Below are 16,379 nucleotides of genomic sequence, written 5' to 3'. Positions count from 1 at the left end.
ATCTCACTGTTCCAGCCTTTTCCTTCCTAGCCAGCCAGTTTATTTTTTTTCCTACTACCCTTTCCTAAGGGCCGGGCTGGAAAGGTTAGATTAACTTCTCCCCAGAAGGTCTGGATGCAATCCCAGGTTTTCCCAATTTAAGTGGGAGAAAGGGAAGAGAGGTGATCACGTCTCAACTTCTGGTGACTTGTTCCCAGGCTCACAGCTGCCCATTTTCTCCAAACCACCCTTCTTTTTAGTAAGAGGGCTCTGCCTTCCCTGGAGCACCACATTGAAACCTGGTCTCTTTTGCATGCGTAGGGAGCAGACAGTCCACATTGCAAATTGTTATTCAGTCAGGCCCTGCCTTGCTTTCTTCTCCTGGAGGCTGGCCATCTGAAGTTTTTCTCAGGCCATAGGCACTCCACTACATTGTGCATAGCTCTGCTTGGCCCAACCAGAGTGTGAGGTCCTGGGGCAGGTCCCGTGTTTTAAGCACCTTTGTGTGTTTGCCAACACTAGGCATAGAGTATATAAATATTGAATTGTTATATGCCTTGGGTTTCTTTTCTTCCTCTCATTTCTTAAGTTCTCTGCATCCTTCGGAGCATGATTTCACAATCCACAGCACGGGTTAGCCTGTGGGAGTGTGCTGTCTCTGTGATTCATTGTTGTTCCATGTGTGCTGGCTCTTTCTCTCTAGCTAAACTAGACATTAAGAGGATTGATTTTTACTTATTTCCACTAATTCCCTCATCCTTCCTTCCCCCAGATCCTAACACCAGACAGATACTTATTTATTCATTTACCCAATAAATATTTCTTGAGCATGTGCCAAGCACTGTGCTAGGACTGAGGGTACAATAGTGAGAAAGGAGACAGAGAAGAGAAAAAAAACAAGAGACAAAGTCCTTTCTCTCAAGGAGCTCACAGTCTAGTAGAAGACACAAAAATTAATTTAAAAAATCCCAAGGAGAACCATAAAATTGCAACTGTGAAAAGTACCGTGATGAAAAAAATACATGATGCCATGTGAGAAAAACAAATCTTTGTCAAGAAATTCAGGGAAGACTTCCCTGAATTAATGATGATTAAGCTTATATCAAAAGGGGCAGTAGAATGGAACTAGGCAGAGAGGGAAAAGAGGAACAGTGTCTCAGTCAGAGGAGTAGCATGTGCACAGATCCTGCGACAGAAAGGAGAAGAGGCTCTGCAGTGAGAGGAAGGTGACAACAGTGGAGTCAGCCTTGTTAAAGATGGCAGTCTTCATGCTAAGGTGGCTTGAACGAGGGTGGTGGTGGTGGAGGTAGAAAGAGGTGAACAGGATTGCCCAACATTTTGGAGGTAACAATGCCAGGACATGGGAGGGAATTTGATATGGAAGGAGAATGTGGTGTCAAAGATGAGTCCTTGATTCCTGGCCTGTGAATGAATGGAGGGATGGACACTTGGTTGGCAGCATCACATTGCCCAGAGTCCTTCCTGGCAATCTTTCCCTGCTCCTGACTATCCTCTCGTGATGCTGAGTCCATTTCAAGTCTCCTGGGTATGTCCGCTAGGGTTGCCGCACTATTTGCTAAATCTCAACGGGAGAGGGAAATCATCTCAGTTTACCCAACAACTCCAAGATCATTCTTTCTGAGGGTTTCACTGAGCCACGTGCAACTCTGAAAGCATTTCCAGGGGATGGTGGGCTGGCCTCATCAGCGCTAAGTGAAGTCCTGTGTTCTTGCCAGAGGCTTTGATATATGGAGCAATGCTGGTAAGGGCTTGTGTGTGGGATTGTTTTTTTTTTTTTTAATCCACCTCCATGGTATCCTTTGAATGGCAGTTGACAATTAGCCGCTAAGTAAAAGGAGGCACTTATTTTTATTGCGGGCCCTGACAGCTTTATGTTCACTCTTTGAAAGCCAAGAGTCATGTGTATAAAGGTGAACTGGGAGGGGAAGTGGTGTGGGAAGGAGGAAGGGAGGGCTGGGGCAGGTGCCGACAGATCCCATGGTTTCTGTGCCGGAGTCGGAACCTGAGCAGTATTTATAAACATGTGCTGATCTGGAAGCGAGAGAGGATGGTTCTTCCAGCTTGGGGAGGAGGAAAGGCCTGAGGCTGGCCCAGCAGAGGCTGAGATTCCGTGGCTCCCGCCATGCCTCGTATTCCCAGGATGCCGCAGTGGGAGCTGGGCTGTGGCTTTCCTGCCCTGGCACTGCTCTTTTGCTGGAATTTCAGGAGGAAAACCACCAAGCTCCAAAAGAAAGGTATTTCTTCCTTAATTTGTGATTCAATTCTTCCACTAAAAGACACTTTACCCAGCTCTTCTCCCCTCTCCTGTCAGGGATGGGGACATTCCTGGAAACCAGCCCCTGGGAAGCAGGTACCAGTGCTTGGCTGATGGGGCCAGTGGGAAGGAGGGAGCAGAAGGGTAGGGCGAACCCTTCTGGTGACCTGGGCTGGACTGGAGATGTGGTAGGGAGGGATTAGGGGCTGTTAATCTGAACCCAGGAGTGTTTGAGTGATGATGAAGGAGGGAAGAGGATAGAAAGGAGGTAACAGCTAATCTTTCCATTGTCACTTCTCCAAACCAACCCGGTGTCCTGGAGTTTTCTAGCAAATTTGGAGAGGGGACTTGAGAAGCAAAGGGTGGTAGATGGCCTGTGAGCAGAGACCGCTTACCCTCTCCCCTTAAGACTTGATGATGTCTGAAATTTTGCCTAGATAATTTTATTCCACTGACTTTAAACAAAAGAGATTAAAGCACTGAATTTAGAATCATGGGCAAATATGACCTTGGAAAAATTCCTAATCTGAGTCTCAGTTTTCTCATCTGTAAAATGGAACAATAATATCAACTTTGTAGGGTTTCTTATGAGGATTAAACGAAAGCACGTGTGAAAGCTTCTAGGGCAGTTCCGTCATAAAATTGATTAAATTTATAAATAATTATAATATTACATAGTATAATTAATTAATTAAGATTTGTGCCTGTTAATATGGAAAAGCGTCTGCTAATGGTGGCTGGTACAAAGTGATGGGCAGTTCTGAGTGAATGAGTGGCTGGGGAGGGTAGAAAGAGCAGTAAGGCACTGGTTCCCTGAAGGAGGGGGTGCACCGAGGAGGGCATGGCACAGCGGGGAGCCTGGGTTTTGCCCTTTAGTGTTGTTGGGTGGACAATGGTCTTTGAGTACATCCCACCTACTCTCTGCTCTCCTCCTCCTTCCTTGGCCCCTTCCCTAGTTTTCTTGGGATTTCTCGGTTCACCTATATCCCCGTAACTAGGCTATTTCATGTCCACCGAGGATCAATGGGTGGTGATCAGGACCCAGAAGTCAGAGGTAGGTATAACTCAGGATTGGGTCTCTGGAGTTCCAGGGATGTTTTAGATTCTAAACTCCTCATATGTGATTTGAGATGAAGAGTGGCAAAGCCTGACCTAGACAAACTAAAGAAAACCAGGATGTTCTTTCTTTCATGTGAGAGGGGACTCTGTTGGTCCTCATATCTCTAGAGCATGCAGTGGTGATTTCTTGTTGGAGGAAATAGCTTTGACTGATTTCTAGGCTGGAGATGTAAAGTTTGGAGTCTTCATCATGTGGGTGACGTTTGATGCCACGAAATTATGAAGTTCATGCGGATGAGCAAAGGAAGGCCAGGGACACTCCAAAATTTAGAGAATGGGGAAAAAAGAGGAATCGTCAGAGGAGGCTGAGAAGGAATGGCCCATGAGCTAAATGGAGAACTAAGAGAGAGTACTGAAAGCCATCTGAAAAAATGTCTCAAGAAGGAGGGTGTGATTTGCTGTGTCACATGTTGCTGACAGAGCAGTTAAGAAGAAGGCTGAGAATTTGACCCCTGGAGTTTAAAAATGTAAAGGCCATTGATCTCCTTGACAAGTGCAAGTTTGGAGAAGTGCTGATCAGAGTGCATTCGAGAGAGAAGGGGCGAGACAGGGAGGAAGGGGAAACAGCAAGTAGTCACAGCCCTTTGAGGACTGGTCCAACATGTGCCAGGCTCTGTGCCAGGAAATAAAAATAGATGGTGAGCCAGACAGGCTGTCTGCCTTTGAGGAGCCCACAGTCCAGTGGACGAGAGAGATGTTTAAATAAATCATCATAAAACTACAGGAGAAGTGATAGAATAGAGGTGTATCTGGGGAGCTCTGTGAGCGCTGAGGAGGGAGTGGCCAGTTGCCTCTGAGAAGACATCTGAACTCATGCTTGCCAGAAGATCAAGTTTCCAGGTGGGGAGAAGGAGGAAGGGCATTGGCTCCAGAGTTTTCAAGAGCAAAGACCATTTTTCATTTCTTCTATCATAATCTCCAGCTCCTAAAGAGGCTGGCCCACAGCAGATGCTCAGTCAATATTTGCTGAACGATTTTGTGAACTCTAGTGGAAAGAATTTGTAAGAAACAGAGTTGCAAAGAAAATTACAATAATTTTGACAATGGCAGTGTGGATAGAAGAGAGAGATGGCTTAAGGCATATTTAGAATGTACTGAACTGTTTGGAGGGAAACAGGGGTGTTGCAGATAGTTCTTTTGCTAATTGGGTTAGCTGAGTGCAGGTAACTTGTGTTAATGGATTTGTATTCTCAGTGCCTGGTGCTTGGTTGATGGAATGCTATTGCCTGCAAGCAAGGCTACAGGAGAAGCAGTGATTTGGGAGTGTTGAGGCGAGGTGAAAGTGAGACTGGAGGACACTCTGAGAGAACTGCCATTCAGTGTTGCACTTATGGGAAGAGGGGGGCAGGGGAAGAGAGAAGTGGAAATGGAGACGATAGAGACATATAGAGAGACCTAGACTAGGTATGCAGATGTGTCAGTTATCAGTTTGTAGATAATGTCCAAATGTATGGAATCACATGACCTTTCCCAAGGAGAATGTTTAGAGTGAGAAGACATCTGAGTTGGAATGACAGACATGACACACTAAAGGAACAGATGGAGGAAGGGGACGGCAAAGGAGCCAGCAGGGAAACGGGAATAGAATGAAAGTGGATGGTTTTTTAGCCATGTAGGGAGAAAGTCTTGAGGAGAAAGGAGAATCAACACCATCAGAGTCTTCAGAGAAGACCAGTAGAATGTGGAATGAACACAGGCCAGATTTGGCCATTAGGAAGGCACTAGAAAACTTCGTGAGCAGGTTGGATGGACAGTTGCAGGTAGATGAACCAGAGAGAGATGGGTTGAGAGGTTGAGAAGTGAATAATAAGGGAAGAAGTAGAAGCTGTGAGGGTGGACAACTTCCCAGAAGTAGACGTGTGTTTCTATGAGTGTATTGGTAAAGAGAAGAAAGGCAAGTATCGGTCATTTGCATGAGAGCTGGGATGGGAGATTATTCTCTAATAAATTGGCAAAGACTTAGACTCATGTGGGCTCCTTCAATTGAAAGAGAAAAATTTAAGATACCAAAGAGAAGGAGTGAAGTCCTGGAAAAGATGGAAGGGGTGGAACCCACATTCAAGAAAGCAGAATCTCAGAGGAAACCTCTGAGAGAGGACGGGCAGACAGACAGAGGAGGAAAGATTCGAAAGGCAGGGACTGGAGATGAAGGGGTTCACTTATGATGTCTTCCATTTGGGGAGATAAGGGAAAGAGGAGACAAGGTCACTTGCTCAGAGGAGAGGGAATGGGTCCTGACCTCAAGAGGCATCGTGAAGATTTGGAACCAAGGTCTTACAGAGATTGGAAATAGAAATTCCCGTGATATGGTATGCTGTGTTCCCTGGAAGCTCTCAGTGGCCATATGAAGGCATGGAGAGGGCATCGGGAATCGGCAGGTTGGAGACGCTGGAGGGAAAAGGAGTGTTGGGAAATGAGTCTACTGGTGAGAGTGACATTGAAATGACTGACTGTGGGGTGTGGAGGGATAGAGGATGAACACAGGACAAGTCTGACAGACTTTGATGAGGAGAAAAGTTAGAGGACTGGCTACACAAGGGGGTGTAAGAAGGAGCTTGATTCCAGATCACCTGCAAAGTGGAGCATCGGCCTCAGGACCTCAGACATGGAGCTCACATTTGACAGCTCTGACACCTCTGTGCACATCTTTCCATAGTCTTTGGGATATCTTTCCCTATCTGAGTCCACTGGGCCCCTTGAGCCCAAGTTTCGACTGCTTTGAAACACACTTGCTTCTCCCTTTGAGATGCCCCTACCTGGACCCCTCAAAGGGATTTACAAATGCCATGTGGTCTGTGTTTTAAGTCAGATGGTTTCAATCATTTTCTTCCAATTTGGTGAAAATGTCTATCCGGCTCTTTTCACAGACAAAGAGGAACCTAATTCTACATAGTTATTGATATTCTCTAATTGTTTTTATTTTACATGTGGTCATTTCATTTTCATAACTCAATGGTACGTTAATTGAAAACAAGAATGTCTCACATGCCCTTGCTTGCATAGCCCATTCCACGTGGCCTGCTGCTGGCATATGGCAGGGCACTCAATAATTCTTAGCATGTAGCTGAACTTGTTTACTGAGGAGATCCTTACTAGTGTTTAAAGAAATGTCAAAATTACCATTAATCATGGAGAGAATTTGCTTAAAGATGAAATGATTCATTAAGTAATTCAGTAGATCTGATTGACTGTCTTCCTTGTGCCAGGCCCCATGCTAAATACTGGGGATGAGAAAAGACCCTGCCCATTTTCCCAGCATCAGGGAACTTATAGTTGTGCAGAGGACACAGGTACATACAGATAATTGCAGCCCACTGTGGAAAGGCCTTGGGTTATTCAAGAAGGGATATGAGTACACAGAGTAAAGATGGCGTGTCTCAGGCTGGGGTCAGGAAAGGCTTGGGCAGAGTTGATGATATTTGAGTTGGGCCAAGAAAGACAAGTAGAATTCCGGCAGACAGGGAAGGGAGAGATGAACAGACTGGGCAAGAAGAAGAGACTGTCCAAGGGTGTGAGGACTGGAGGGTGCTGTGGGCTTTGGGAACATCAGGCTGAGGTGCCTTTGGGAGTGTGACAAGAAGTCAGGCCAGAAAGGCAGGTGGGGCCAGGCCCAATGCCAATATAAGGAGTGCCAGCCCAAGTTTTCAAACTTTAGCCCAGAAAGACTTAACCAGCCAAAGTCTCACTGGAATGCTGTAAATAAAACAGACAACAGCCCAGCAGATCTGGTTGGGAATAGAGGGTGCAGAGGCCCACCTGCTCAGCTCCTTCTAGATCTGATGCCCTCTCCTTTCAGCACCTGACATGATGAGGGAGGGGCCTCAGAGGAACCCTTGGGATTTTGAGGGGTGATTTGAAAAACACTGCTGTGGCAATTGGGGAAGAAGTGGATGACTATTAAAAACAGGGGAGATGTGCTCAGCTAGATCAGTGGTGTAGAAAGGTAAGAAGCAGGAGAGGTTTGAACATGTTAGAAGAGACCACAGCAGTCGTAGATGAGAGAGGAGTCCAGCCTGTCTGAGGGCAGAATGGAGGAGTGGAGAGGACGCACTGCATTCAAGAGCTCACCACGTTAATGTGGAATCTGCATTAATTAGAGACTGGATATAGGCGACCAACCAGAGAGAGAGAATCGTGGGAAGACCAAAGGACTTTGGGAACCAGTGTCCCAGGGATTGAAGTGGTCGGTGTGGCAGAGCCCTACTTACGACAGAGGGAAAATCAGGCAGGACGGAGCTGAAGCCGTGACCTGTCTTTTGAACCTGCAGGAAATGAAGGGCATGGGGGCAAGTGGGAGAACAGGTAGCCAGCGATTGGCCTGATTTGTAAACTAACCTTGCTCTACCACTGGGGTGGGGAAATTAGAGGGCCAAGTGCTGACAGGGCTGGGGTGGAGCTGGTCCACACATGCTTTGCTGGAGGCAGTATAATTTGGAAAAATATTTTTGGAAAGCAATTTGCATACCATCAAGTCGTAAAAATGTTCAAACCACTTGACCTGGTAATTCTACATGTGGAAATTTGCCCTAAGGAAATAGTTCAAAAGAACGAAAAGCCTATGTTCATCCATCCAAATGTTAATTAATTAATTAAGCAATTAATTAGAAATTACACATTGCACCACATAATTCCAAGAGCTCTGCTAGGTGAATGAACATGTTCTCTGTGGCAATGTTGATCATAGTAAAACATAGTAAGCAACGTAAATAATTAAAACTGCCTCAGTGGTTTAATACAGTGAGAGACCCATGTGAATGTGATAGACATTCAGGTTTTAATGCAATATGACATAAGCAGAATTCAAAATGGCCTGCTTGCTGCTGTGGTTAAGAGCACATTCTCTTGAGTTTACTGCCTGGACTTGAACTCTGACTGTACCAGGCCCTGCCACTGACCTTGGCAAGTTCATCAGTGCCTCTAGGGCTCAGTGTTTTTAGTATTAAAGTGGGTATAATGATACTACCACTTCATGGGGTTGCTGTCTAGATTAGATGAAAAAAGGTGTGCAAGGGCTTAGCACAATTTCTAGCACACAACACATACTCAGTAAAAACTAGTTATTTTATTTTTTTTTGAGGAAGATTAGCCCTGAGCGAACTACTGCCAATCCTCTTCTTTTTGCTGAGGAAGACTGGCCTTGAGCTAACATCCATGCCCATCTTCCTCTACTTTTTATGTGGGATGCCTACCACAGCATGGCTTTTGCCAAGCGGTGCCATGTCTGCACCTGGGATCCAGACCGGAGGACCCCGGGCCACCGAGAAGCAGGAACGTGTGAAATTAACTGCTGTGCCACTGGGCCGGCCCCACAAGTTATTTTAAATACGTAAAAATGTGGGTCAGTGGAAAAAGGCTGACAGAGACTGCTCTAAATTTGTAGCCCCAGGAAATATTATGGGTGATTGTCTACTATATTTCGTTTAATATCATTTGTTTAGTACCTAAAAGCTTTGAGGCTGTAAGCAACATAGAAAATCCAGAAATAGGCAAAGTGCCCTGGCCTATCAGTTCATCCAGCGGAAGCCATGGTGATGGGCAGGTCCTGGTTTTTCTCTTCCCAGCCGTGTTTGGTCAGCGCTTGGATGAGACCGTGGCTTATGAGCAGAAATTTGGCCCCCACCTGGTGCCCATCCTGGTGGAGAAGTGTGCAGAATTCATCCTGGAGCATGGCCTGAATGAAGAGGGCATCTTCCGCCTGCCCGGGCAGGACAACCTGGTGAAGCAGCTGAGAGATGCTTTTGACGCCGGGGAGCGGCCCTCCTTTGACAGGTATGCCGTCCTCACCTCACCCTCTCCTCTGTCTTGCTCGAGTGAGAAGACCTCTCTATTCCAGTTGAGCAATGGGACTTGCACAGACACTTCCAAGAGCCCTAGCTTGCAACAGAAGGAGCCTTTTGTTGTGCTCATAATCAGAATTTGGGAGCCTGGAGCACAGTTAGGAGAGTATGCTGATCATTTATGTGATAGATGATGTGAACTAGAACTAGAGCCTTGCTGGACAGTCAAGAGATGTTTAAGATATTGGGGTGGGAAAAACGCAGAGTAGTGGAGAAAGATGGGCCCTAACTCCAGGTCCACCCTTCTGAGCAGATGAGAAATGCTGGCTGTAGAACAGACTCGGTGTGGTGGAGAACGCACCATATCTATATCCAAGGGCTCCAATGGTCTTCCTCAGCTTTCCAGAAACGGCCAGAACCAGGACTTCCTGTTAGTTTGGGAGGTCACAGTACTGTGCATTGCTGAACTTAGCCCTGAGCCCTTTTGGAGGGAGTACATACTGACACTTTGGTAGCCTGGCATTCTCCCAAGTCTCCTGTGTGGAGGTTGCAGGGCCTGTTTGGGGCATATCAGGTATAGTGACATTTCTGCCCACCATCCCCCTCCCACCCCACCTCCTCCAGTCACCCAGCCGAGGTTTTCTTCTCTGCCATGCCCAGCTGGTACAACCCCCACCCTGACATTGTACATGCTCTGCTATTGTGCAATGTTCGCCCTGGATGCCTGCATGCGCTTGTTCTCTTGGCAAGAAGGAGACATTATTCTTTCCAAATAAGCAGCCCATAGACCAAGGTTTAGTAAGACAGGCCTGAACTCTGTCCAGTTTCCAAAGGCTGAAATTCCCCAAGAGTTTATTGAGGACCCAGGAGTAGAGCTGATCCTGGGAAAGTCATGACCAGCTAAGTGTCATCTGTGTGGACAGTCTAACTGCTCCCTATCCCTCACCTCCCACTCCAGTCACCAGCGCTGTCCATTCTCTCTCCGAAGTATTTCTGAGACCCATCTGTTTCTTTCCATTCTCACAGCCACTGTCTTAGTTTGGCCCACCATATGTCTGTCGTTGCTGCCCTTGGAATGTACTAGGTTAATTTACCAAGGGTGCTGTATTTTAACAGGAAAGCAAGGGTGGAGTTGTTACTAGAACTGTAGCAGGGTATGCCATCAAATTTAAGGACCTTTCAGCAGTAGTGTAAATTGCTCTTAATTATCAGGCGTCTGTTCAATCAAGCATACCACCTTTATATTCTGTTTTCTTTTTATGTTTTTAATTAGCTTTGAGTTGATCAAAAGATACAGGTGGGTGGTTGCTAAAGCACTGGGAACAGTCAGCCAGGAGGGATAGAGGTGATGGTGGCGTGTCTGCCAAATACCCACCCTAGACTTGAGCTTCCGCACCTATCACGTCAGCCTGGGGAGCGGAGTCGGCGTCTGGTTCCTGTGAGGTACTTGGGGCTGGAAGGAGGAAAGTTACCACACGTTGTCATGACGTCTCCACCCCCAGAACTGAGGGCTAGAGTTTACACATCCAGAAATAGGAAGGGCCACCTGGGGCTCTTCAGGGTCCTCCCAGGGTGACTCTTAGGTCCACTTGAGCCTGCTGGGTACTCATCTGGACCCTTTACATCGATCATACGCTTGGTTCCATCATGAGATCCCCTAAATTGCCTCGCTAGAGTAGAGAAGAACAAAGGAGCTCTTATTTGGTAGATTTGAGTGCAGGTGTATCTGCTTCTCATTAAACATGAATAAGAATTAAAAAATCTCCTTGTGGAGTTTCCACTGGGCTGGATACTCCTTGGCTGCAAAACTGATACACTTCCAATACCTACACTTCTGTGAGAAACACATACAGGCAGGCCGCACTGTAAGATGGGTGCTACCAGGGGAGGGCGGGCAGAGTCGGCCAAGGGGCCTGGGCTGATCTCTGGTGGATCAAGTGGTGAACTCAGAGGCCTCCCGGCTCCTGACTTGCTCTTAGTCCTTGATTTAAAAAAAATCATTTAAAGATGTTGGAGGAAAAGCAAACCCAGGGAAAATCATGCTGGAAATTTAGGCTATAACCATGGCATCTGGGTCAGCCCTGTTATAATGAGGGCACAGATATTAAACCAAAAATTTACAGAAATGCCTGTATAATTCCCATTGTGTTAAGTGCTAAAAAGGAAAACTAGATGGTACCATGAGAACTTAGGATGGGGGGCTTTTGATATGGTCTGGTGGATTTAGGGAGGTCTCCAAGAAAAGGACATTTAAGCTGAGACACAATAAACAAGCATGAGGGTTAGCCAGTCCAAGCAGCATTATCTTCCCCTGGTAAAATGGATTGGGAAGCTTGCTGTGGGTTTCACTGTTCTAAAAGATGGTTTCTATAGCCAACTGTGTTCTTTGACTATAGCTTTGAAGTGTGTATACTGTATCTGTGGTTATAACACCTTTGTCTTTTCTAATGTTGGATATTTTTGCTGTCTTCGTTTCTCCTGGTTAAACTATCCAGTAGTTTGTCTTTTTTATTGTTGTTTCTCTTCAAAAGATTCCATGTTTTGAGGTATCGTCTATACTGTTGTTCTCATTTCAGATTTTTTGGGTTTTGCCTTCATTCTGTGGGTGTGTTTTGAGTGTTGAGGGCTGTGCCAGGCAATGGACCGTACATTGGATAATGGAACCCTGGAGGCAGGAGGCCGGATGGGAGGCTGGGGCAGAATTCCTGGCAAAAGACGCCACCCTCCTGAAATAGGGCAGTGAAAGGAGGGGAGGAGCATTGAGGGGTTCACTGACATTTGGGTAGTAGAATTGAGGGGGATTGGGAGACTAATTGGATGTGAGGTGAAAGAGAGCCCCCCATCAAACCAGAGAGCCTGGATTCTGAAGCTTGTTGTGTATTTTCACAAGGGTGTGTTTTTAGGCAGTGACTCAGCAGGGAAAGGCTTTTCCAGAATCCACGTATAAAGTGAAGGTTCCCACCCTGGATTTCCTGAGGGCAGCCGTGGAGCCTGGACAGGGCCGTGTGCCAGCTCGAGGTCTCCTTTGAGGTAGAGAGTTCACAGGCTGCAGAAGGGGAGCCTTTTCACAAGACAGCTCCAACCACTGGGTGTTGAAAACAAAAAATAAAAATTGTCATCAAATGCCAAGACCGAGTTTTACCGTCAAGTCCTGGTGTTCTTGTTTCTGCTGCCTCAAATGCCTCTCTTCTCCTCCTCCGGCTCGAATGCACCCCTCCCGTCCCTCCTCCAGGGGGCATTTCCACCCAGCCGATTCTAAATTCCCCATCGCTGAAACTGAGGAGACACTCAGATTGTCTGAACTTCTTACTACATCACAGCTTTTCGAAATACTGCCAGGACTGCCTCTTAATACCAGTTTTTCTTGACATGAAATAAATAAAGATTTCTTCACTAATGAGCTTCAAGTGCATGGTAGATTCAGACATTTTCTCTTATAGAATTGCAGAATAAATGCAATAGTTCTATAAACCAGGGGTCAGCCGACTTTTCTTAAAGGGCCACATACAAAATATTTAGGTTTTGCGGGTCAGATCATTTCTGCCGCAGCTACTCAACTGTGGTCTTAGAACATGAAATCTGCCAAAGACAATACAAAAACGAACAAGCATGGCTGTGTTCCTGTATCACTTTATTTATGGAGGCTGAAATTCGAATTTCGTATCATTTTCACATGCCGTGAAATGTTCTTCCTTTCAGTTTTTTTTCCCAACTGTTTGGAAATATAAAATCCATTCTTAGCTCACAGGCTGTACAAATACAGGTAATGGGCCAGATTTGTCCCCTGGCCAGGGTATGCTGACCCCTCTGCTGTAAACCAGAGAGGCTGGGCTGAAATGCCAGTGCCTCTTCCAGCAAAATCAGGCAATCGCAGGACTGTTTTCTCAGTCCCTGCAGCAGGGCCTCCTCTCCACCCTCCGGGCTGACACGTACGCTGCCTGCACCATGCTGGAACTCCTCGTCATTCTTCCGATCCTGTCTGATGAGTCTCCTGTGGCTCCCCGACTCTGCATTGGGTGTCCCTTTCCCACATTTCCACATGGTCCCAGGTCCTGGACAGCCCCCATCATCACACTAACCATGCAGTCTCGTAATGACTTGGTAATGTTTGACTCTGCGCAGCTCTGTGGCTCAGTGAGGCCAGGTGTCCTGTGTGTTGTTCGGGTTCACTGCTGAAATCCCAGTGCCTGACATAGTATCTTGCACCTGATAGGTTCTCTCAATGCTTGTTGATTGAATGAATGATTGATTACACAAATATACAGATGAATCTCAGAACTACTTTAAACTCTCTGAGGGATTAAAGAGATCAATAAACCATAGATATCAAGGAGTTATCACATGAAAAATTAGAGACTAAGTAAAGAATGCTAAATTATGAGGTGCTAAGTGACTTGGAGAAAGAATAAAGCCAGGAAGATGAAAATAGTTTCCACTTTAGAAAAAGTAGCCCTTGAACTTATCTTTCAGACAGTTAGGTGGAAGAGATAAAGGAAAAAATGTTGAGCATTATTAATCCAGAAGGGGGATTAGCAAAAACATTTTGGTTGGATACATCTTTATTGGACTCAACTCCTCTGTAAAAAACTCCCCTTTGGAACCTGGGATTCTATTCAGTGGATCACCAGGGGGGAGGTGCGGAGAGTTCTGGAGTTTCACTTTCAAAAAGCATTGCTTATTTTCTTCCAGAGATACAGATGTGCACACAGTGGCCTCCCTGTTAAAGCTCTACCTCCGAGACCTCCCAGAGCCAGTGGTTCCCTGGAGCCAGTATGAGGGGTTCTTGCTTTGTGGGCAGCTCATGAATGCAGATGAGACAAAGGTTTGTATCTCATTAGGGGTAGTTGTCCTGCTTCAGAAGAAAGTAATTGTTACTGAACACTATTCTGGGAGGCAGGCAACAGTGGATCAGGGGGCTCCCTACCTTTTCGTGAGGTACTTCATCACCCTGGAACTTCCTCAGCAACGAAAGGCAAAGGAAGCCAAGTATGGTGATAGTCTTCGTGGGATCTAACGATCCCTAATAAAGAATTGGACTATAATCAGATACCCCCAAGTCACCTTAAAATTAGTAAGAGAAGGAGGATGCTTCTCAGAAGGGTTTCAAGCAACGTGACCTTGCCGAGACTCACTGGGACACAAGGACAGGCTGACCAACCTTGAGGACAGGTGAGATGTTAGAATGTTCCGGCTCTGTGATGACCATGAGTGTCAGGTATGGGCATAAAAGGAATGCATGTGCCAGGGAGAGGAAGGACAGGGAGATTTTCTTTGTTCCTTTCAGCTGCAACTGCCTGTAGGGTCTGTAGTCACTGTCTGCGGCATCAAGCTTGTTAGAGTGCACGAGTTCACCGGCAGGATTTTTGATCGTATATAAATTGTTTCCTGAAAGGCCTTATAGTCAACAGTCACCACACTGGAGTCGTGTTAATTAAACAAACTAACCAACTAACAAAAGAAACCAATAAAACCCAACTAGCAACAATAAAGCCTTCATGGTTTTCAACCAAAATTTGCAAAACCAAATGGCCCATGAATGCATTTATGTTACGCTGCTAACACAGGGGGCTAACTGCCCACTTTTGGGAGGTTAGTTTTTAGCACTACTATGTTAAAAGCTCTCTCTGGCAAAGTGATGCACAGACAAACCCGCAATAAAGACCTGGATTTAACTTTGATTTTGCCATGAGGCAAATCATGCCTCTTCCATGAGACTTAGCTTATTTACTTAGTCCAATAGAATTTTCTACAAGATAGAACTGTTATATAGCTTCACCTTTCATTATGATAACCACAAGCCACACATGGCCATTGGGTGCTTGAAATGTGGCTGGTGCAAGAGAGGAGCAAAATTCCTAATTTAATTTATTTTAATTTAACTTAAATTTAAATAATTTCGTGTGGCAAGTAGCTATTGCATTGGACGGCACCAACTTAGCCAAACTTCGTAATAGCATCTGCTCTACTCAGATTTGTTTTGAGGACCAAGGGACATGGTACAAGTAAGTGACATTTTAAAATTATTGGTTTAAGGGGAGATTTATTCTCTATTGTACTTTAAAATTTTTTATATAGTATACTCTCAGAAAACTATGTATATATATTTTTAAAAATCAGTGGCTAGCACCCTAGCCCTGGAAGAAAGCGCAGCCGTGGGAACTTCTGTCCTGACTAAGAGGGAGGACCTCACGAATTAAGTGGATCCTGACCCAAGAAAAAAGGCGACTTTCTATTTCAACATTAGGAAAGAAGAGAATGATAATGTTGTAGCCAACACGCTGTAGTGATTGTAGCTGTTTTCCAACACAAAAACTAGATCTGATTTAGAATATTTTGTGCATGATTTATGAGTTTTTTTGTGAAGGGGAGAAGAGGTTATAGAAAGCCTTAATTTATACAGCCATATCAGCTCCCCTTTGTGAAAGGAATAATATTTTATGGAATAAGGTTTAAAAGTGGGCTAAAAAGATCAGTGTTTCAGCTGGCATCTCAGCCCACAGCTCCAGGGCGAGGAAAGGAGGCGCATAGATGTAGTTCTGACAATGAGACTGCCACCCCTGACTTCCCTGCTCTGGACCAGTTTCTCCCGACTTTTCTCAATCTCAGCATATCTGAGAGTTTCTATCTACGGTAACGCACATCTAGACAGGGCAGAGGGACCGCAGCCTCCCTCATGGGTGAAAATGTGGCAGAGGCAGTAGCCGAGAGGGCTGAGTCTATACCAACCTTTGCAAAGAATTCACTTAACTAAACTGAAGAGGAGGAAAACTCAGTATGAAGCGGGTCCTCTGGATACACAGGGTCTGCACCAAGTCACAGCATGCCGGCTGACAGGCCATAGGGCACATTTTCTCCAGGAGATGCTCAGGTTGAGGAGAGCCTGCGTGCCTCACGGGAACTGGTGCACTTTACAATTGTGATGTTACAGACGGTGACTACAGACGGTGACTACAGACCCTACAGGCAGCTGCAGGTGAAAAGAACAAAGAAATGCTTCCTGTCCTTCTTCTCCTTGGCACACGCATCCCTTGTATGGCAGTCTCTGACACTTATGGGTCATCACAGAGCTAGAACTTTGAGACCTCTCACCTGCCCTTTAGATCGATCAGCCTGTCCTTGTGTCCCAGTGGGTCTCAGCAAGGCCATATTGCTTGAAACCCTTCTCAGAAGCATCCTCCTTCTCTCAGAACTTTTAAAGTGACCTGGGAGTTTTTGCTTAGGGTCCACTT

At 45.8% G+C, this 16,379-nt stretch overlaps 1 protein-coding gene across 4 annotated transcripts in view; it reads left to right on the top strand.

The window, feature by feature from the left end:
• The window catches only part of ARHGAP25 (Rho GTPase activating protein 25), an 86,431-nt gene that overhangs the window by 59,167 nt on the left and 10,885 nt on the right, over positions 1–16,379 (top strand). For all 4 annotated transcript variants that reach the window (XM_046663126.1, XM_046663124.1, XM_046663127.1 and 1 more), the window contains 2 exons: positions 8,935–9,142; positions 13,840–13,972. In XM_046663126.1, the coding sequence (XP_046519082.1) occupies positions 8,935–9,142; positions 13,840–13,972 (341 nt within the window). The remainder of the gene's footprint in view (positions 1–8,934; positions 9,143–13,839; positions 13,973–16,379) is intronic.

The sequence above is a fragment of the Equus quagga genome, chromosome 5 (genome assembly GCF_021613505.1).
Source record: "Equus quagga isolate Etosha38 chromosome 5, UCLA_HA_Equagga_1.0, whole genome shotgun sequence".
Taxonomy (NCBI): domain Eukaryota; kingdom Metazoa; phylum Chordata; class Mammalia; order Perissodactyla; family Equidae; genus Equus; species Equus quagga.
Note: the sequence above shows the minus strand (reverse complement) of the source record. Positions and strands in the feature narration are given on the sequence as shown.